Raw genomic sequence first — 23485 nt, forward strand, 5'->3', positions numbered from 1 at the left:
ATATATATATATATACTTTAATGAATTTAAAAAAAACAGTAAAGTTAGCCAAATTTTTTTTGTATAATGTGAAGGATGATGTTACGTTGAGTGAATAAGATACCAAACATGTCATGCTTTAAAATTGCACACACTCGTGTGGCAAACTATGGTACTTAAAAATCTCCATAGGTGACGTTTTAAAAAATTTTAACGGTTACCTGTTTAAAGTTACAGAGGAGGTCTTGCGTTAGAATTATTGCTCTCGTTCTAACAATCGTGGCGATACCTCACATGTGTGGTTTGAACACGGTTTACATTTACGGGCGCGACTTACGTATGCGTTCGCTTCTGCACGTGAGCATGGAGGGATAGGGCACTTTCTTTTTTTTTTTTTTACGATATCCCTTTATTTAACCACTTATATTGCTGTCACAAGGAATGTAAACAGTAGGAAACACCAGGTACTCTTTATGGAGGGATCTGCGGTCTAAGACCCCAAACCCCTCCTCTGACATCGAAAGTATTCAAAACGCCAGGGTAGGCATTTTTGAATACTTTTGATTTTTGAAAACTGGCGCTGTTGGTGCCAACGTAAACCGGAAGTGATGTCATGGCGTTGCTTCCGAGTAACCATATCCGAGACTTGATCAAAGCCGACTCTGGCTTTGTTCAGGTCTTCGGTCAGCTGGCGGATGTGCCAGCTGGTCGCTTGGGTCTCCCGGTGGGACGGGAGAGCCCGGGTGACTGGCGAAAGGGGAGAGTTACATGGAGACGTCCCCTCCCATTGCTTGTAATAACAGCCGAGCTGCTTAGCCACATCGGTTGTTATTACAAGAGATCCGACCGCCAGCTCTAAAAAACGGTACTGGGGTGATGCCTGCAGCTGCATGTATCACACAGGTATAACCACTTGAAGCTTGAAACGATGTACAGGTACAGGATTTGGCAGAAAGTGGTAATGTAGCAAAAGATTAAAAACACAGTGGTGATCAAATGCCACTAAAAAAAAGTTCTATTAGTGTAAATAAAATTATAAAAACTTAGTTTGGGTACAGTGTTGCATGACCGCGCAATTGTCATTCAAAGTGTGACAGCAATGACAGCTGAAAATTGGCCAGGGCAGGAGGAGGGTAAAAGTGCCTGGTAGTGAAGTAGTTAAAATGATTTTCAGAGTCCATCACTTCCTGTAGATCGCCTCTCAGCATTCACTTCCTGTAGGCCATCTCCCAGAAGCCTTCACTTCCTTGTTGCGTCACAGAAGAGGGTGTGATAGGGTGTGTTCACAACTCCGGACCACACCTCCCTCATTACAATACCACCTTCCACCCACTTCCTATACAATCTGATTGTACAATCTCATTTAGATCTCCCATCAGCTATGTAGTACAAGGGCCTGTCTGATTTGATACAAATTGAATGGATTGTTCAGGTGGGTCCTCCTATTCCATAACTCTGTTAAATCTGAAGGAAATTGTACAATCAGACTGCATAGTGTATGGCCGTTTATATACAAGTACTTGAGAGGGAGTGGACAGAGACACTCCGACCTCAATGCATTGTTTAATGGTGTGACTATGAGGCAGATGAGGTTTAATGTTGATAAATGTAAAGTTATGCACTTGGGGGCTAAGAATATGCATGCATCATACATACTAGGGGGAGTATAACGTCCATAGTGGAGAAGGATCTGGGGGTTCTGATAGATCATAAGCTCAATAATAACATGCAATGCTAAGCTGCGGTTTCCAAAGCGAGCAAAGTCCTTTCTTGTATTAGGAGAGGTATGGACTCCAGAGAGAGATATCATTTTGCCCCCTGTACAAATCATTAGTAAGACCTCATCTGGAATATGCAGTTCAGTTTTGGGCTCCAGTTCTCAAAAAGGATATCGGGACCTGGAGAAAGTGCAGAGAAGGGCAACCAAACTGATAAGAGGCATGGAGGAGCTCAGCTATGAGGGAAGATTAGAGGAATTGAATTTATTATCTCGAGAAGATTAAGGGGGGATATGATCAACATGTACAAATACATAAGGGGTCCATATAGTGAACTTGGTGTTGAGTTATTCACGTTAAGGTCATCACTGAGGACAAGGGGGAACTCTTTACGTCTGGAGGAAAAAAGATTTAATCTACAAATATGGAAAGGTTTCTTCATGGTAAGAGCTGTAAAAATGTGGAATAGACTCCCTCCAGAGGTGGTTCTGGCCAGCTCTTTAGATTGCTTTAAGAAAGGCCTGGATTCTTTCCTAAATGTACACAATATAACTGGGTACTAACATTTATAGGTAAAGTTGATCATGCTTTGCTGGGGTTTTTTCGCCTTCCTCTGGACCAGATGTGGGTATAGGATCGTGTATATGGAATTGTATGATTTTTTTGGTTGAACTACATAAAATTGTGTCTTTTTCAACCTATGCAACTATGTACAGTAGCTGTCGGGCCACATTCATATATCCTCGTAGTGAAAACAGTTTTTTTTGTTTTGGAGCAGATTGTGTGTAAACCCAGGCTTAAGTCACTATGACAAGCGGTGCAGGAAACATGATTCGGACAGGAATCGCACCTTATTCCTGTTCAAATCACGTGTGATTCTTTGCAGTGCTATTTGAGCCTATTCATTTTGTAAAGGCTCAAATTGAACTGCAAAGGTATCGGTTTTAGATTTCAAAGCATTTGCACGAGTAATGCTTAGTACTGCCACAAATACTGGTATCGGTGCAACCCTACTAACAGCAAGTGAGAACAGAGAGGAAGACCGCGCACAAAGTGACAGCAGGGAGGAAGACCGCGCACAAAGTGACAGCAGGGAGGAAGACCGCGCACAAAGTGACAGCAGGGAGGAAGACCGCGCACAAAGTGACAGCAGGGAGGAAGACCGCGCACAAAGTGACAGCAGGGAGGAAGACCGCGCACAAAGTGACAGCAGGGAGGAAGACCGCGCACAAAGTGACAGCAGGGAGGAAGACCGCGCACAAAGTGACAGCAGGGAGGAAGACCGCGCACAAAGTGACAGCAGGGAGGAAGACCGCGCACAAAGTGACAGCAGGGAGGAAGACCGCGCACAAAGTGACAACAGGGAGGAAGACCGCGCAGCAAGTGACAACAGGGAGGAAGACCGCGCAGCAAGTGACAACAGGGAGGAAGACCGCGCAGCAAGTGACAGCAGGGAGGAAGACCGCACAGCAAGTGACAGCAGGGAGGAAGACCGCACAGCAAGTGACAGCAGGGAGGAAGACCGCACAGCAAGTGACAGCAGGGAGGAAGACCGCACAGCAAGTGACAGCAGGGAGGAAGACCGCACAGCAAGTGACAGCAGGGAGGAAGACCGCACAGCAAGTGACAGCAGGGAGGAAGACCGCGCAGCAAGTGACAGCAGGGAGGAAGACCGCGCAGCAAGTGACAGCAGGGAGGAAGACCGCACAGCAAGTGACAGCAGGGAGGAAGACCGCGCAGCAAGTGACAACAGGGAGGAAGACCGCGCAGCAAGTGACAACAGGGAGGAAGACCGCTCAGGAAGTGACAGCAGGGAGGAAGACCGCGCAGCAAGTGACAGCAGAGAGGAAGACCGCACAGCAAGTGACAGCAGGGAGGAAGACCGCTCAGCAAGTGACAGCAGGGAGGAAGACCGCGCAGCAAGTGACAACAGGGAGGAAGACCGCTCAGCAAGTGAGAGCAAGCCTACAGCACCACTTTGAAAAGAGTGCAAGGAGCAAGAACGCAAAACATGGGGAAGCAGGGAGAAAAAAAAAAAAAACACATTACAGCAGAGGAAAAACAAAAAGAAAACCAGCACAAGACAGGAGGGGGAACAATACACAGCACAAGACAGCAGAGAGAAAGAATGCACAGCAAAGGATAGCAAAGAGAAGGAGTACACAGCAGAGGAGAGGAGAGAGCAGACAGAAAGAATGTGCAGATGGAAAATGCTCAGCAAGAAGGAGCAAGTGATAGAATGCTCAGCAAGGATCACAGAGTAAAGTCAACAGAACCACAAATAGCAAAAGATGTAATAAAGTACACAACAAGGGGTAGAGCTGCACAAAGGTGGCAGAGATCAGAGTAAATCGTTTGCTAAAAGAGATACAAAATCAGATACATAAGGGGTGACTACAACAAAGAACAAATTAATTATCAGACGATTATTACACTCGAATTTCACCGTGATGTGAAAAGCAGACAGGCAATACTACACAGAGCGCGCAGAAAAAGAAAGACTAATAAATGGAAGAGGAAGACAGAAGACTAAAAAGGTGTGACCCAAGTGTGGTATCATCAAAACACGGATGTCACCAATTAGAGGGAAACCGCATTATAGAATTCTATTATTGCACCATATTGGTGTGGGTCACCAAACCCAGTTTCAACGGCAACAAAAAATGTAGTGTAAAGAAACCCTACAGAAGTAGCCATCAAATGCGACCTCAAATGGTAATTTGCAATAAAATTATTAAGGGGTATAATAAATAGGAAAAAAAGTTCCACAGAAGTGTCACCAAACACCTCCACCCATCACTAAGACTAACAACGTTCTTATCATTAAAACCAAAACAGAGTCCGGACTCAAAAGCCAACACAATGGAACCAATACAGCAAATAGCAGGTCACATACACTCAAATTCCCAAACCTTATTAACCAGCTCCAATATAGAGCATTATAGTGACTTGAAAAAGTATTCACACCCCTTGACATTTTCCTTTTTTTGTCATGTTACAACCAAAAACATAAATGTATTTTATTGGGATTTTATGTGATAGACCAACACAAAGTGGCACATAATTGTGAAGTGGAAGGAAAATGATAAATGGTTTTCACATTTTTTTACAAATAAAATATGTGAAAAGTGTGGCGTGCATTTGTATTCAGCCCCCTTTACTCTGATACCCCTAACTATGCCGATAGAATCTGTTGTGGTTTGTGGACTAAATGACACAATCTCCGCCATTGGATCCTTCACACTATACTTTATTATCTGTGTACCAGTAACAACGTTTCAATCAGCAGATTGTGTTCGCTTGATCAGTATCTTGCATGTCTAGGCTGATGGAATCTGCTGCGGTTTGATGGACTAACCGAAATGATTCTGTGCCGCCGGATCCATCATCAAGATACATTCAATATTTGCGTATCAGCAATGAACAATGTTTCAAACAATCAGCTAACTGTGTTTGATCCGTATCTTCCCAACTTGGACATGATCTGGAACTTGGTTCGATTAGGACTTTTTACTAGCCTGTATGTTAACATCCATATCCCCAGCGATTTTGTCTGTGTCCACGTGGAAAATTTATCTAATGGGGGTAAGTTTCTTAATTCTCAACCAGCTGCTGCACCTTCAGGGCTCCAATGAGGGAAAATTGCTGGGCCTGCATTCCTTTAGATGTGATTTCCCTTTGAGAGGATCTCATCAAAAATGCAATATTTGTTGCAGGGAATGCCTGAAATCTGACTTGTATATTAGTGTAGACTTCTGAGAAAATCAGTGAGCCAATCATACAAGCAGGAAATGATGTTTCTGGGGGACGTTCTGTATACAGAACATCTCCAGGTAGCCATAGTGCATTTTACAGAAAATTACAAAGCTGCAGATTGAAAAGGAAAAGGCAATTTTTAATAATATTCAATTACAATATGACATGTGTAGTAATTGTTTATGCTATATAGATTTTTTTTTTTTTTGCTTTTTTGTTTTCCCAAAATAGCACAGTTATCTTTTAATTATCCCGAGGTCCCTTGATTTACATGTGCTTCTCATCTTCCAGCATGATGGACATGCATCTCGCCCAATTAGCCACCTTATTTAATTTTTAGCAATTTACACTCCAATTAATTAGGATTAGTTTATCCACTATCCATATGAGATGCCTGGAGACGTGTCCATTACTCGTTTTCCACCGTTAATTTCTCCATAGCATTTCTTTATACATACAGTTAGGTCCATATCTATTTGGACACAGGCACAATTTTCATACTTTTGGCTCTGTATGACACCAGAATAAAAACGAAACAATCCAAATGAATTTGAAGTACAGACTTTCAGCTTTAATTCAAGGGGTTGAACATAAATATCAAGTACAAATTTTAGGAACTGCAACCATTTTTATACACAGTCCCCCCATTTTCAGGGGCTCGAAAATAATTGGACGAATTAATATAATCATAAATGAAATGTTCGTTTTTATTATTTTGTTGAGAATCCTTTACTGGCAATGACTGCCTGAAGTCTGGGACCCATGGACATTACCAAAGACTGGGTTCCCCCTTTCTGATGCTTTGCTGGGCTCTAACCGCAGCCGTCTTCAGTTGTTCTTTGTGGGTCTTTCTGCCTTTAGTTTTGCCTTCAGCAAGTGAAATGCTAAATTGGGTTGAGATCAGGTGATTGACTCGGCCTTTACAGAATAGTTCACTTCTTTTCCTTCAAATGCTCCTGGGTTGCTTTTGCAGTGTGTTTTGGATCATTGTCCATCGGTACTGTGAAGCGCCGTCCAATCAACTTTGCTGCATTTGGCTTAATCTGGGCTGACAGTATATCTCTAAACACCCTAATTCATAGGGCTGTTTCTGTCTCCTGTCACATCATCAATAAACACCAATGGCCCAGTGCCACTGGAAGCCACGCATGCCTAAGCCATCACACTGCAAGATCCACCATGTTTTACAGATGATGTTGTGTGCTTTGGATCATGAGCTGTTCCAAGCCTTCTCCACACTTTTTTCTTCCCGTCATTCTGGTACAGATTAATCCTACTTTCATCCCTCCAAAGAATGCTTTTCCAGAACTGGTCTGGCTTTTTTAGATTTTTTTTGGTAAAGTCTAATTTGGCTTTTCTATTTTTCAGGCTTATGAATAGTTTGCACCTTGTGGTGAACCCTCTGTATTTGCTCTCATGAAGTCTTTTCTTGATTGCAGACTTCGACAATGATAAGTCTACCTCCTGGAGAGTGTACTTCACTTGTCTGGATGTTATGAATGGGTTTTCTTTCCCATAGAGGATCCTGCGATCATCCACTACTGTTATCTTCCATGGACGTCCAGGCCTTTTTATGTCACTGAGCTCACCAGTGTGTTCTTTTCCCAGAATGTACCAAACTGTTGATTTGGCCACTCCTAATGTAGCTGCTATCTATCTGATGGATTTGTTTAGTTTTTGAAGCCTTAAGCTGGCCATACACCATACAATTTTCCTGTTCAATTTTCTTTAGATTTACCTTCAACTATGTAGTACAAGGGCCTGCCTGATTGCATCCAAATTGAAAGTGTTTAGGTTTGACCTCCTATTATATGGTTTTGGTAAATCTAAAGGAAAGTTGAACAGGAAAATTGAATAGTGTATGGCCAGCCTTACAATGGCCTGTTTCACTTGCATGGACAGCTCCTTTGAACGCATGATGCAGGTTCACAGCAATAGATTCCAAATGCAAATACAACACTTAGAATCAACTCCAGACCTTTTACCCGCTTAATTGATGAAGAAATAATGGAATAGCCCACACCTGGCCATGAAACAGCTTTTGATTCAATTGTCCAATTACTTTTGGTCCCTTGAAAGAAGGGGGGGGGGGTGACTATTCTTAAAGCTGTCATTTCTAAACCCTTCCTCCGATTTGGATGTACATACCCTCAAATTAAACCTGAGAGTGTGCACATTATGCCCATATCCATTATAGATCTATAGCTTGAATATGGTTTGGTAAATACCTGGGGAAAAAAATTGTGTCTGTGTCTAAATACATATGGACCTAACTGGATAATGTTCTATATTGGAGCTGGGGAATATGGTTGATGAATTATGAGTGTATGTGACCTAGAGATGCACCGAAATTTTGGCTACCAAAAAAATATCAATACCAAAACATATCGGGCGAAAATGGTGTTATATGCATTTTGCCAATAAGAGGAAAAGGTGACGCCAACGGTGCGGAAAACGCAATCGTTTTTGCCACGTGTTCGCAGTGATTTTACCACCATTTTACTGTGCTTATGGTTTGTTTTTGCATAGGTCATGCGACTCAACAACCGCATCAAAAACATAACGTGCATTATTGATGCGTTCTTGCTGCATTCTTAATGCATTTCAACGGGTATGTGTGTTTTCGGTGCGTTTTTTTTAAGCCCAGATAAGTGTCCTATTATTAAAAGCCAGCAGCTGCAGGATGTGTAGCTGCTGGCTTTTTCTTGGGGGGGCGGACCTCCGCTTTAAAAAGACAGCTGTGCGGCTTCATGCACAGATGTCTTTTGAAGTCGCAACCAAAATCGGCAAAAGTAGTGCAGGAACTACTTTTGCAAATCAGTGAGGCGATGCAAATTTAGCGATGCACCAATCGGAACGGTGCAGTTGTCAGCAATAGGCTGCGACTGTTTACAAGTAAACTCGCATGGCAAATTGCTCCAATGTGAACGAGGGCTTAACTGACCAAAAATGCAGCAAGCGGGATTTTTAACACAACAATGGACCAGTGTGAAGACATACATAGAATTTAAGGGATACATTATTCTTGAGCTTTTCTTGCACTAAAAGGTGCCAATAATGGCCGACACTAAAGTTATATTAATTTAAATTCATGCTATGAATTAAAAATTCGAATACAATTACATATAAAAATATACATAGATTTTAAAAACTGCTATTTTCAGCCAATTACATCCTGCATTTTCGGTTTTAGTACCAAAATTTTCCTTTGGTGCACCTCTAATGTGACTTTCTATTTGCTACATTGATTACACTGTGTTGGTGAGGGTCGGTTCACACCACAAAAACGCACTCCAGATCTGTTTCTGCATGCGCACTTTTAAAGCATTTTTGATGCATTCCATGTGCTTTTTTTTTCTCCTGTTTTTTTCACTATACTAGGGTCCAGTGCGTTTATGATGCATTTTACTGCGATCCAGTGCAGGAAAGATGCAGCATGTTCTACTTTTTTTTCTGGAACTGAAAAGTCTGAAACTGACTGCACTGGTGTGAACTATGCCATTGGAAACCATATAACCTACTTTCCATGCAGGTCAAAAATGCACTGGGACTGCATGTGGTGTGAACTGGCCTTGAATGATAACAAGGTTGTTATTCTTAGTAAAGGGTGGAGGTGTTTCACTTACGGTATGTGTAACCTTTTTCTATTTCGTATAGTCCATGTAAAGCTTTTGCAAATTACCATTTGAGGTTGAAGGTTGCATTTTATACCTACTTCTGTAGGGATTCTTCATGCCTACATTTTTTTTTTTTTGCTGCCAGAAGACTAAAAGGACATTTGCTGATGTGGAATTTGAAGCCTTTTGGCTACACAGATCTGCTCTGTCAGCCTTCCAGCAGAGTGGAAGATGGTGATGTCATGCGGTGATGGTTACATGAAACCACCAGGGCCCCATAGTGATACCAGTCTACCTATTGTCCACATATCACACGTCCGGATCAGTGCGGATACACCCTGCATACATTTACACACAACACATCCTGGAAAACAAGGAGATGGAAGACATCAATGACACAAGAGCATGGCTCACTGCTCTTCACGTGTTTCCAGGGAACACTTTGGTCTCAGATCTGGAAGGTGACACTGAAGACACCTTACTAAACTGTGTAGATGCAAAAAAAAAAAAAAAAAAAAAAAAAAAATGAAAAGCTGTATGCTTGCTGGTTGCGTTTTTCTGACTTTGTGGAAAACAAAAAATAAAAAATGGTTACAGAAAACTTTGCTCACCTCTAAATCTTAAAGGAAGCTTTGGCTGTACTTCTTCCGTGGATCACAGGAGCGCAGTTTGTTTTCAGCAGACAGCGGGGTCTGAAGCCTGCTGTCAGCCGATGTCAAAGAGCCGGTCCAGGCTCTGGCAAGGAGTCGGGATCCCCCCACATGCCGGGACCGGTGTCTTGCCGAATAAGTTCCTTCGGCGGATAGGTTCCCCCCCTGTACTGCGCAGGCGCAGCGCCTGCGCAGTACGTACTACTGTCGGCCGCCGGAGATAGCCGAAGCTCAAACGCTTCAATCAGCTGTACATGGCGCCTGCGCTCTGGGTCCAGGTTCCTTCCCCACCATCCAAGTGGACCTAGAGGGGGAATCTAAAAGTGCCGAGCGCAGCGAGGCCGTGCCCGAAGCGTGGCGAGCGAAGCGAGCCCGCAAGGGGCCCTCTTACAGGCGCCGTGTACAGCTGATTTTCAGCTGTTCCGCTTCGGCTATTTCCGCCGGCTTCTACTGCGCATGCGCAGTAGAGGGGGGAACTAATCCGCCAAGCGGAACTTTCTCGGCAGAACACCGGCACCCAGCTCAGCCTCTCAGCAAGCCGCTCATTGCCTGAGCTGGCCGTTCCCACCCCTCCACAGCCCAGTGCTTCAGTGAGCGAGGGGGAGGAGAGCAGACAGCTGTGACTGATAATCAGCTCTCTGTTCACAGAGCTATGAGAACCGAGCGATCAGCGGTGTTTGATCGCTCAGTTCTCAGTGTTGGAGGCACCAGGAGACAGATGCAGCACCCACCTAAGGCAGGACCTAAGTGTAAATCTTTAAAAAAAACAAAAAAAAAAACTCGTACATCTTTTAAGCGCAGATTTTTCTACTTTTGGATAAAATAGGAAATAGTTAAAATTGATGTGATTTTTTTTGCCTCCTGTGTCATTTCCTGTCCCAAGGCCACTTTGGGATGCAAGTGTAAATTTCTCCTAAGTGAAGGAAATCTGCTTTTAGTTGTCCCTGCAAAAAGTTTCCCCATTTAAGCCGGGTTCACATATGCATATTTCCAGCATGGAGTCCGGTGCGTTCCTGTTCACCAATTCAGGTCCAATTTTTTGCCCGATTTCGCACCCGAACCGCACCCTTTTGGAAATCACCCCGCAGCCGCCCGGGACATGTGTGAACGGCTCCATTGAGAGCCAGTCACACTCGCATGTCACGCGAATTGGATGCGGTGAAAACCCAATTGGTACATATGTGAACCCATCCTGAAAGATTTCCCCCTCTATTCTTGTTCCAGTGACATTTCAAAATGTTGGTTTTGCCACCACATTCTATTTCAGTGACAATGCTCACTAAAACAAATAGAGGCCAAATCTCCCCTGCATGGACGCAGGACTGATAAACCTTCCTTACCTTATCCAAATAAAAAAAACTTTTGGCTTTAGGTAGAGTTTTAAATTGTACATTGTCCTTTCTGCCGCAGCTCCACCAGGTTCACCAGACAAACAAGCAGACACAGAAAATCAGCATGTCTCTAGTGGTCATTTAAGTGGTAGTAAGCCTTTACATATACCCAGTAAAATGACTGGCCTCAAGTGATACACAGAGATGAAACAAATCCTCCTATATAAGTTGTACATGTTTATCTACAGTCTTTTCTACCTCCGTCAAATTACAAAATGTATAAAGCTTGTCTGAGTTGTCACAAAACAGGGGGGCGGAGAGCTGAAATTGCACTCTGCAGAGCTCAGTGAGGAGAGCTCTGAAAGCTGATTGGAGATAAGCGACACCCCCCACCCCCCTTCACACAGGAACAGAGCCAGCTGTCAGTCAGCTGGAGGTCCCTCCCCTATCACCTTCTTTCTCTTGGTGTCAGGAAAACTTGTCAGAAGTGATTCATGCTGATAGCAGAGGAAGAAAGCAGCATACAGAAATGACACTTAATGCTCTGTATTGGGACAACCGCACTATACAGGGATATGCTTTGTTCAGATTTCATGTCAGAGGTTTACAACCACTTTATGGGCTTTTTCACACTGAGTGGAATCCGCTCTGTGAGTAGATCTGCTGAATCAGAGCAGAAAGGGACAGATGTCAGTTTTTACACCTGTGTCTGTTCAGTTTGTGTCCGATGGACAGGGGTGGACTTGTGACAGCTCTATGGGCAGCCAGACGTAAGCAGACTCCGATGTCCTTTTACATCAGGCTCTCTCTGATCTACCAGGTTTACGTTTTGAAAAATGGACACAGTCTTCTTTGTTTTTCCTCTGCAGCCTGGTACAGATGATGAGATCATCGGACAAACCATCGCCCGTTTTTTTTTTTTGCATGCGAGTCTCATATCGAAAATGAAGAAGTTACTAAAGTTGCAAAAATTCTCGTACAACAGAATAAAAATTCAGAAGTTGTGTAATGTATTGTAGTGTATTTGTATTGTATTTTCGTACAACTGTACTGAATAAAAGAAAAAATTGTATGATCTGGTATCGTACAAGAAACAATTGTGTTTGTCCCATCGTACGATTGCATCAAAAGCGGTATTTTTTTGTGCGATTTTCTAATCGTGTGTGGCGGGTGTAAATCAACACAAGTCAGTTTATATCCGACTGTACACACAGCTGCATGGAGCTGCCAATCAGATCCACCTGAAAAAACAAAAGGTGCACCCGATTACTAAGCGTGAAAGGGGTGTTAGGCCCAATTCATACCTATGCATTTTTAGTTTTGCAGAACTGCACTACAGTCCATTACACATGGTTTCCTATGGGTCACATTCATATCTGTGCATTTTCCACCAGTGCGTTTTTTTAAAAGAATCAGGGACTTTTTTTTCCGCAGCAGGTTGCATTTTTGATTCCATAGACTTTAATAGAAATTCATCAAAAACGCATCAAAAACACAACAAAAATGCAGCGCTTGCGTTTTTGATGAGTTTCTGCTGGTTTCTCCCGCATGACAATAAGCACCTCCCAAAAAACACAAAAAAGCATTAAAATGCATTAGACGTGTGTGAAAAATACAAACCGCACCAGCAAGATGCATCAACCACAACATGCATAGGTGTGAACCAGGCCTGAGGCAGAAACTGGTGAGCCATTTCAAATTTTAAATGTAAATGTGCGCTCTACTGCTAACCAGAAAAGTATTTTCTGTCCACCACTCTGATCCTGATTTCACTTTGTAACCTACCCTTAGTGGCCACTGAGGTGTCCGCTATAAACTTGGAGGTCGTAAGTGAGGTTAAGTCTAGATTAACACCGAATGCAGCTTTGAAATCGTGTGACTTCACTGGAAATAGCACAATTTCAAAGCCGCATGTCGGTGCGACTTGACTGACATCTTCATGCACAGATGTTTATGCAAATCGCACCTAAAATCGCTAAAATTGGTGCAGGAACTACTTTTTCAAATCGGTGCGGCACCACAAAGTCGGTGTCGCACCAATATATATAGTTCCATTGCCGACAATAGGGTGCGACTTGTCATTTGATTTGACCCGTCAAATCGCTCGACAAGTGACACCGATGTGAAGAGAGGGCTTAGAACAGAAGTCAGGGCTGGCTCTTCATTGCAGAAGAGACATGCTATGTCTCTTCTGTCAAAGTAAACATACCTGCCTTCTTGAAGTCTTCCTTTGAATATACACAGGCAATGTTGTTGGCTGCCGGTGTCTTGCCGAGAAAGTTCCCTCGGCGGATAAAGGACCCCCCCTGTACTGCGCAGGCGCAGCGCCTGCGCAGTACGAACTACTATCAGCCGGAGATAGCCGAAGCTCAAAATGTTCAATCAGCTGTACACGGTGCCTGCGCCCTAGGTCCAGGTTCCTTCCCCACCATCCAAGTGGACCTAGAGGGGGAATAAAAAAAAAGAGCCGAGCGAATCGAGGCCGTGCCCGAAGCGTGGCGAGCGAAGCGAGCCCGCGAGGGGCCCTCTTACAGGCACCGTGTACAGCTAATTTTACCCTTTTCACCTTCGGCTATTTCCGCCGGAGGGGGGTCCTTATCCGCCGAGCGGAACTTTCTCGGCAGAACACCGGCAAGACTTAGTAGATTCTTTCTGACATTTGTTAACATGGTTGCACACAGTGGGATTGATTTACTAATACTGGAGAGTGCAAAATCAGGTGTAGCTGTGCATGGTAGCCAATAAACTTCTAACTTCAGCTTGTTCAATTAAGCTTTGACAAAAAAAAAACTGGAAGCCAATTCGTTTCTATGCACAGCTGCACCAGATTTTGCACTCTCCAGTTTTGGTAAATCGACCCCATTGTGTACCAACAGCCGCAATGGTGAAATTTACACTGTGTACAAATTAATAGCGGATGCCACTGCTGTTCGCATGTAACCGCTCATCTCAGTGGTTACCTGCGAATACTGACCCTGGGCGCAGCCAGTATAGCGTGGTACACACTACAGTTTTCTTTTTTGTGCAACCCCGCTGGTTGCACAAAAAAAATAAACTGACAACTTCGGTCTGAGCCGCTGTACTAACCATAATATGAGGTTAGGACAGCGATCTCCCCCCCCCCCCCCCCCCCGCTGAGCTGTTGTGTTCTGACAGGGGGTGGCCCCCGCCAGAATACTCCGATCAGCGCTCTGCCATTGGCTGAGAGCGCTGATAGGGAGTCGGTCAACTACTGGTTTTCCAGCATGCTGGTCCGCACAGACATACACACATGCAGAATGTCGGTCCGGTATTTTTTGTACCGGCAAATGTCTCCCGGCATTCAGCCCGTGTGTATGAAGTCCAGCTGCTCCCGCTTGCATCTTGAAGACACTGTCAGCATATAATCACCAATCCCAGGCCTGGCACAAGGCTGGCACAGACAGATTAGGCAGAATGGGGATCTAGGTAAGGTAGCAGCTTTGGCCCCTCCACTCCTTCCATCGACAATAAGGATTGCAATAGGTGCAGAGAAGCCACCCACTTTACATGGCCTGTACTGTACTGACATCAGGCACCAACAGTCTACAAGTTCATTCTTCCCCTATAAATGACACCAAGATGACACAGCTTTGACCAAGCATGCTATTCCCCTTTTTTTCTGAAGAAACATCAAGGTTGTAGCTGGGCCCCATAGATATGCACAGGGCCCTATAGGCTCCTACCTAGGCTTCCTTGTGGATGATCCAGCTCAAGGGTGCAGTGCTATGTTCCAGGAGCACGCTGGATTTCTATCCAGTAAGGCAACTCAGAGCTGCTTAAAGTATAACTAAAGGCAAACTTTTTTTTTTTTTTTTTTTTTAGCTTTGTATAACCTGTCAGGTTTTTATTGCCGTCTGTGTTCAAGAGATTCACCCTCTGTTATGTCACCAAAAGTAAAAAGGAACACAAAGGATTTTCGCTCACTTCCTGTTTTGATTATGGGACAGGAAGTGAAGAGCAATCTTCTCAACGGGACACAAATGGCAAAAATAAACCTTACAGGAGTTATAACCCTCCCTTACTTTATCCACAATTTAAAAAAAAAAAAACATGTTTTTAGTTCCACTTTAATGTCTATGGCAGGTTGTTTAATAAAGGAAGAGCTACCATCAAATCTTGAAAACTCACATGTAAAAAAAAATTGCTAAACTATCTTGACTCAAAATGTGATCACTGAAGGGTACAATAATAAGGAATCAACAGCACAAAACAATCATCTGCCTTCCTGAACACACAGGTGACAGTTCTCACACAAGGGACCGTGGTGAAAGTACAAACACACAAGAACACAACACACTCCACTCATCTGTGCAGAAATCCGTTTGTTTTTTTTTTTTAAAGAGGAAGCCATAATTAAAGGACATATAACAAAAATATCAGTATAGAGGAAAATGTCAAGTATCACTCCCCAGAACAATGTGACCTCTGCTTCAGCATTAGTCACACTAGCAGACGTGTGCCCATTCCAGAACAAGCAAGGTTGGGGAGATTGCGAAAAATCAGAAAGAAGTGTTATAGATGGCAATATGTGCAAGAGAGGAATGTGGAGGGTCTGATGTGGGATAATAGGCTGCACTCACACCTAAGCGTTTCAAAGTCGCACGTTTTTTTTATTGCGATTTTCCCTCGATTCTGTTCAGGTCACCAATGTAAAAGGCAGAAAAACGCCTGTAATCTGCCCCAAAGAAACTCATGTTCTTTTTTGAGCTTAGGCCGTTTTTCAGGCAGTTTGCTTCAGGTAACAAAACTCCCAGATGTGAACAGGTGCCATTGAAATGAATGGGATTTTGATTGTTGGGCGTTTTTCAGGCGTTTTACGAGCGCTTTATGAGCTGAAAATGCTCAGGTGTGAATGCATCCTTATGTAAAGGAGGGAAGTGCAGAATATATGACAGCAAGTAGTATGCAAAGAGGGGAGTATGGAAGTTCTGGCATGGGGCAGTAAAATGTGGGAAAGGAGTGCAGAGGGTTTGACATAGAGCAGTATGTGCAGAGAGGAGTATGGAAGGTCTTGGCATAGGGCGGTATGTGCAGGAGAAGAGTGCAGATGGTCTAACAGAGCAGTATGTGCAGAGAGGAATATGGGAGGTATGGCATGGGACAGTATGTATGGGAGAGGAGTGCAAAGGGTCCAACATAGGGCGGTGTGAGCAGGAAAGGCATACAGAGGGTCTCATATAGGGCAGTATGTGCAGAGAGGGGTATGGAAGGTCTGGCATGGGACAGTATGTGTGGGGGAGGAGTGCAGAGGGTTTGACATAGGGCGGCATGTGGAAAGAGGAATATAGGAGGTCTGGCATGGGGCGTTATGTGCGGGAGAGGAGTGCAGAGGGTCTGACATAGACCAGTATGTGCAAAGAGGAGTATGGAACGTCTGCCATGGGGTGGTATGTGCAGTAGAGGAGTGCAGCTGCTTTAACAGAGCAGTATGTGCAGAGAGGCGTATGGAAGATCTGGTGTGGGACAGTATGTGTGTGGGAAAGGAGTGCAGATGGTCTGACATAGGGCAGTATGTGCAGAGAGGAGAATGGAAGGTCTGGCATGGAGCAGTATGTGCGGGAGAGAAGTAAAGAGGGTCTGATACAGCATTATGTGCAGGAGTGAAGATGGTCTGGCATGCAGCATTATGTGCAGGAGTGAAGATGGTCTGGCATGCAGCATTATGTGCAGGAGAGTGAAGATGGTCTGGCATTGGGGCAGTATGTGCAGGAGAGGAGTGCAGATGTCTGACATGGACCTGTATGATGAGGAGAGAAGTGTGGGGGGCATGGCAGCATGTAGTATATACAAGAGAGGAGCGTAGAGAGACTGGCATGGGGAAGTATGTGCAAGAGAGGTGTGCGGAAGGTTTGACATAGGGCAGTAGGTATAGTGGACAAGTGCGGAGGGTTTGATGTACATAGGAGGAGAGGAGTGCAGAGGGTATGACACTGGCACTTAGTATGTACAGTAGATAAAAATTTATTTTTAATGGCTTGCTGACAAGTACTCTTTATCAAGACATCAAGAGTATCTGAGGCGACTCAGGGCACTGGAAGCCTGAAGGTGAGAACATGCAAATGCTAAGTTCTGAAAACCTGCAGGTTTTCTGGTTGCAGAGGAGATCAGTATACAGCAGTTCACAGATCTCCTCCTGTTCGGTATCCTTATTGACTCCCAATCTCGGACTACACATAGCGCTGGCAGAGCAGGGCTGAGCGGTTTCTTTCACAAACTAGTCTACAGCAGAAGCAGCAGTTATCATGGCGGCTTGTAGAGTGGGCAAAGCATGGGGAGTGCGATCAGCAAGCTTTACTCCTGCTGCTGAGCACCGGGCACTGTACCCTGTAGCTTAATTTGCCAGCATTACAGATGCTGAGGTGCTCAGAGCATTAGGTTGTGGGAGGGAAGCTTGCCAATGCTGGTCACCTGCAAAATGTAGTTCTGGGGACACAGCTGCAGCTCCTCATCCCTGGTAACACATGTTATCAGATATAGAACATTTGTCTCCATTTCTTTTATATTTCCTTCTCCACTATGTTCCGTGTACATATCAAACCAAGGAACTGAAAAATTATTATACACAGAAAAGAAAAAAAAAAAAAGGAAAAAAAATCCCCAGAAAGCATATCACAGGTAGAACATATATAAAAATATAGACTTAATACATCTGACTTTTTTCCCGTGATTTGAGAGCTATCCTGACATGTCTGGGTAAATGTAAACTGGGGGTGAGTAACCAGTAGATTGCAGACAGGTGACTGGATGATCGCAGTCTGGGCTTGCTGACCCACCATTCCAGAGCATCAAACAGAGTGCAATGCAGAGGGACTACTTGTAAAGTTGGAGCTGTAGTAGGGAGCGAGAGCCACAATAAGCCGATGCCTCCTCTGTAGTGTTGGCTCCTGTCCCATGCGGAGTGATACCAACTGCACCCCACCTCTTATCCCGGCTAGTGGTCTCCAGAGTGGTGCCAGCAGCAGGAAAGAACAGATCTTCAGGTCAGTGCGAAGTAATACACTGGGCATTAATAGTACAGGGCTGCTTTCCCACTGATGTGCTGCAGTTTACATGCATGTGAAGGAGCGGAATGCAACTAAGGGCTCATTCACAAGTGCAGCAGGCACTGCTGTTCCTCTGAAAAGCGACCCAACTGCGTTTGACAGGTGGTGAGGAGGCGATCTGTTGCCTCTCACCACTGGATTTTAAATCCATGATTGGTGTGCAATGCACATGACTACGACATGGTAGTACGGCAAGCACAGGTTTAAATCAGGTGTGAGGAGGAGACACTGTACCCGATGACCTTTGACTTCTCCCATGTTGTTCAGGTAGACCTCCACCACTTTAACCACTTTGCGCCAGCACTATTGCCAGAAGACGGCTATAGCGCGGGCTTAAAGTGCCAGGAGGGCGTACAGGGACGTTATCGGGGCGTGCTCTGATCAGCGAGTCCTGTCAGTGTGAAGAAAAGAAGCAAACCGTTCATCGCTTTCTGTTAGAGAGACATGGGTCCCATCAGGGCCCACCAGTGCCCCCTATCAGGGCCCACCAGTGCCCCCTATCAGGGCCCACCAGTGCCCCCTATCAGGGCCCACCAGTGCCCCCTATCAGGGCCCACCAGTGCCCCCTATCAGGGCCCACCAGTGCCCCCTATCAGGGCCCACCAGTGCCCCCTATCAGGGCCCACCAGTGCCGCCCATCAGTGCCCGCCAGTGCCGCCCATCAGTGCCCGCCAGTGCTGCCCATCAGTGCCCGCCAGTGCCGCCCATCAGTGCCCGCCAGTGCCGCCCATCAGTGCCCGCCAGTGCCGCCCATCAGTGCCCGCCAGTGCCGCCCATCAGTGCCCGCCAGTGCCGCCCATCAGTGCCCGCCAGTGCCGCCCATCAGTGCCCGCCAGTGCCGCCCATCAGTGCCCGCCAGTGCCGCCCATCAGTGCCCGCCAGTGCCGCCCATCAGTGCCCGCCAGTGCCGCCCATCAGTGCCCGCCAGTGCTGCCCATCAGTGCCGCCCATCAGTGCCCACCAGTGCCGCCCATCAGTGCCCGCCAGTGCCCACAAGTAGTGGCCACAAGTAGTGCCCGTCAGTGCCCACAAGTAGTGCCCATCCTATCAGTGCCAATAGTGAAGGAGAAGATTACCTGTTTGCAAAATTTTATAACAAAATATGAAAAACGCTTTGTTAATTTCAAAATTTTCGGTCATTTTTTGTTTGTTTAGCAAAAAATAAAAAACCCAGTGGCGATTACACATGACCAAAAGAAAGCTCTATTTGTGTGAAAAAATTATAATGTAATTTGGGTACAGTGTTGCATGGCCGCGCAAATGTCATTCAAATTGTGAGAGCACTAAAAGCTGGAAATTGCCCAGTAAGCAAGTGATTAAGGCTGGTGGAAACATTTCCTTGTTTACAGTCACCTTTTCTGCACTAGGAGAGAAAACAAGGAAGACATCTGCTCAGCATACCTGTATGAGTCAGTCAATATCTTCACGATCATATGCCACAAATTATGTTTTTAATGCTGCTATACAATCATAAAACCATTGTACATACAAACAGTAATGATTTTATGATTGTGTAGCAGTATACAAGCATATTATGCAGGAAAACCATGCATAAATATAGCTGTAGTGTGTAAAGTACATGCATGTGGACTGAAACTGAGGGCAAGAAAGACATTAGTGATCTCTATTGAAGTGCTCTCCACAATGGGAAGTGGGCAATAAAATGTGATGCATGGCTTAGCTAATCCTATGCAAGAGCTTGTCTGCTTCTAGCAGTCTGTGGTCTTCAGTGATTACATGAGTGCAGAGCAGTAAAGTTGCTCCCAACACAGACCACATTGAATCAAACAGGGATGGGAAACAAAAAACTTACTTGCTCAGTCCTTGTTGCACAGAGCAGACACAGACAGTCTGAACTTAAGCAACTCAAACCAGGCCTAGACCTGTAGTGACTGCTCTCAAAACACATGGGAATCAAAAACAGAAGTAAGAAGCTAGTTTTGTAAAGTTGTTTGGTAAATCTGCATATGTTAAAATAGTATTTACATCATTAGGTCCATTGTTATAATAAAAAAAATAAAAAAAAAATAAGGTAGTGGTAGGTAAGAAATTAAAGGCAAAACACTCTTGGCTTTAACCCCATGGCGCTTTCACAAGATTGATGTCTCAGAGCTGTTTAAACACTTCCTGCAAGGAAACCACGAACATGCTGAAGACACAGGATAACGAAACTCTGCACAGCGACACATTAACCATTCACGGGAAAGCGTGCAGAATAAAGCAGCGTCTACTCACCAGGCTCCAGCTTAATGATCTTCACTGCGGCCAGCTCTCCCGTCTGTAGATTTCTAGCCTGGAAACAAAAACACACATAATATTCTGGTTACTCAACCAATTCCGGGAAAACACACTAAAAATACATTTCTACTCCAGAGACTCACCTGGACAATAAATGAAAAACTAATATTTAAAAGCAGACCTTTGGGGGAAAAAAAACAAACAAAAAAACAAAAAAACACCCAAAAACACACAACATGCAGCCCAGTTATGTATTATAATGGAACTGAATATAGAGCAAAAAGTCCTTTTCCCACCCCACCCCCAACTCTCCTGATAAAAATTGTAATGAATATACAGAACACAGATGCTGACAATTATATCTTCCCACTAGGACAACCTATTTATCTGCAGCTTGTCTACACATATGAGACGAGTTGGAAGACTGGTTGCAGGGAAAATGGCTACCGCAACTCTGTCATGCCATGGGCAGGCTGGGACAGGAAAAATATATAATGATCTCAGTCTGAAGTTTCGACAAAATGGTGGCCATCTGCACACAGACATCGACTCCCTATTGCATATATGTAAGTGAGATGGGCAAAAGAGGGCTTCAGCTCTTGTTCTCCACCTATAGAGAACTTCTCAGATGCGTTTCGCCCTTTTTGGGGCTTAATCATAGAGGCCACAATGGGAAGTCAACAATCAAATGTGATGCAGGAGCTTTTGTCTGCTTCTAGCAGTCTGCGGTCCTCCGTGATTACATGATTGCAGAGCAGTAAAGTGGTTCCTTACGCAGACCACACCGAATCAAACAAGATTGGTAAACAGAAAACTTTCTTTGCTCTCAGTTCTTGTTGCACAGTGCAGACAGTCTGAAGAGGCCTCGTAGAGGGACCTCTACAATTAAGCCCCAAAAAAGGGCAAAACGCATCTGAGAAGTTCTCTACAAGTGGAGAACAGAAGCTGAAGCCACCTTTTACCCATTTACATTTATGCAACAGAAAGTCAGTGTCTGCATGGAGGCGGCCACCATTTTGTTGAAGTCTACTGGAGCTTGACAAGCCAATTCTGTCTTGCACCAGTCTTTTCACATGCTGATCCAACTGACACATTGCATACTTACCATGATCCATGCTTGGACCAATGTAGATATGCAATACAGATTATTCCTGGAGCTCAGCTTTACACTCCGTTCACATCTTGGCATCCCGGATCACGAGCAGAATAACCCGCGATTCCGAATCACGACAAACTGCGGGACGCCCGTGGGACCCCCTTCACTTCCAATAACACCCCGATCGCAACGCGATTTTACCACAATACGGTGGATGACAATGGCGGTAAAATCACGCAAACAGAAATGCGGGGCACCTGTCGCCCAAAAGTTGTTAAAGAACTTATTTTGGGCGACGGGCGTCCTGCGATTCTAGAGTGACTGTCGTCTGCCGGATGGCAGTAAAATCGCGCAGAGATCGGGTTGCCATTGGAAGTGACGTGGATCATATGGGTGTCCCGCGATTCCCAATCACGGGCAAGATCTCAGCGATTCCGCCCACGATCCGGAACGCCAAGATGTGAACAGAGCCTTAAAGATTTTCATCAGGAGGGTAAACTGCTTTTTTTTATGAATTTAGCTCCATCTTCATGATAATTTTCCCAAACACACCAGTTAACAGGCTGAGAATGAATGCGTCAGCAAGCAGACTTTACTGTACTTCACAGTTTTTACTTTTTGGCCCGTGGTGCGATGCCCAAAAACGAAACCCTGAAGTAAACCAAAAAGTACTTGAGAACACACAAAAAAGTGCACTATGGTGTGTCATATGGCCCCTTCCCGAAGAGGAAGGATCCTTTCTTGACCCTCCAAGAATGGGAGGCTCCTGTGAGGCACTCTTGTCCACCTAGCAGAAAGGACCGGCAGACCCCTCTCCTCGTGATCAGCTGAAGCCAACCACTGAGTACTAGATTAGGAGCTCTCTTAGGAAACTCGGTGCAGGCTCAAAAGACCCACACCCTACCATCCTGTAGGATGGTAGGGTGTGGATACCAAACTTGCCCTGGTCTCAGATTAAAGACCTAGCCCATGAGTTCAGGTGCAGATAAAAGCAAGTTGTACTGTGGACTAATGGTTATTCTCACAGTGGGGTCCCAAACCCATAGAAACCATAGGGCTCTCTGCCTTCCTAGCCCTCGACCAGGCCAGGTAGCAACGCTCCAGCCAGAAGGCACTGGGCCCTCAGAATCCTCCACACCAGGGAAATACTCCTAATCTCCAGCTTACCCAGTAGACACTAAATTTGGCTTCTTTCACATGGGATAGAACCCCAAGGACTCCCATCATACTGGCAGGGATAATATACAGCCAACCATCCCAACCAGAAGGCCAGAATGATGGCAGAGCATCCCTACTGGACATTGATAATAACAGATACTACATTTGATCTTAGCTAAAAGGAGAAGAGATTGCAATGCATAGTGCGGCATTTTAACTTTTTTATATTTTGGGGACCAAGTTGTTTAGGCTGCACAAAGAGGATTTCAATAGGGCTGAACAATTAAATCGATAATGAAAATCGCTGTCGACGATTTTCATTATCGATTCGTTGGTCTGCACGCACCTTCCTCCCTGCCTGTCAGTCCTAACTCCATCCGAGTGTTACACAATCCCCTGTGTACAAGCCGCTTTCTCATAGCGGCGCTCATGTGACCGGGAATGTCCACCTTGCACGTCCGCCTCTCTCCTTTTTGCTGACATCAGCGGTGTATTCTCAGCCCCGCCCACTTTACTGCCCTCGAGGGAAGAGAGAGAGGAGAGAAGCAGCGGTAAGCACCGAGCTGCAATAAGGTAGCGCTTTACTTACAGTGGCAAAACATTCATACAATGACAAGCGCCCCATCATAAGTATTTCTGGGGGGATAGTGCCCCATCATTGGTGTTCCTGGGGGGGGAATAGTGCCCCATCATTGGTGTTCCTTCCTCCAAGCAGATAAACAGCCGCTAAGATGGCTTTTTACATGTGAAGGAATTGCCAACTGAAAAAAAAAGATATCTGAATGATGCCTTTAGCTTCAGGCATCACCCAGATATCTCCACTTAAAGTCCAGGACGTCATATATCGCCTAAGGATAAGTGGTTAAATAACAAGGATG

The 23485-nt window shown here is 44.9% G+C and overlaps 1 protein-coding gene across 2 annotated transcripts in view; it reads right to left on the bottom strand.

Moving 5' to 3' along the window:
- Positions 1–23485, bottom strand: part of MAP4K5 (mitogen-activated protein kinase kinase kinase kinase 5) — a 200165-nt gene that overhangs the window by 109796 nt on the left and 66884 nt on the right. For both annotated transcript variants that reach the window (XM_073608559.1, XM_073608558.1), the window contains exon 2: positions 20351–20408. In XM_073608559.1, coding sequence (XP_073464660.1) covers positions 20351–20408 — 58 coding nt within the window. The remainder of the gene's footprint in view (positions 1–20350; positions 20409–23485) is intronic.

Source organism: Aquarana catesbeiana, linkage group LG13 (genome assembly GCF_042186555.1).
Source record: "Aquarana catesbeiana isolate 2022-GZ linkage group LG13, ASM4218655v1, whole genome shotgun sequence".
Taxonomy (NCBI): Eukaryota; Metazoa; Chordata; class Amphibia; order Anura; family Ranidae; genus Aquarana; species Aquarana catesbeiana.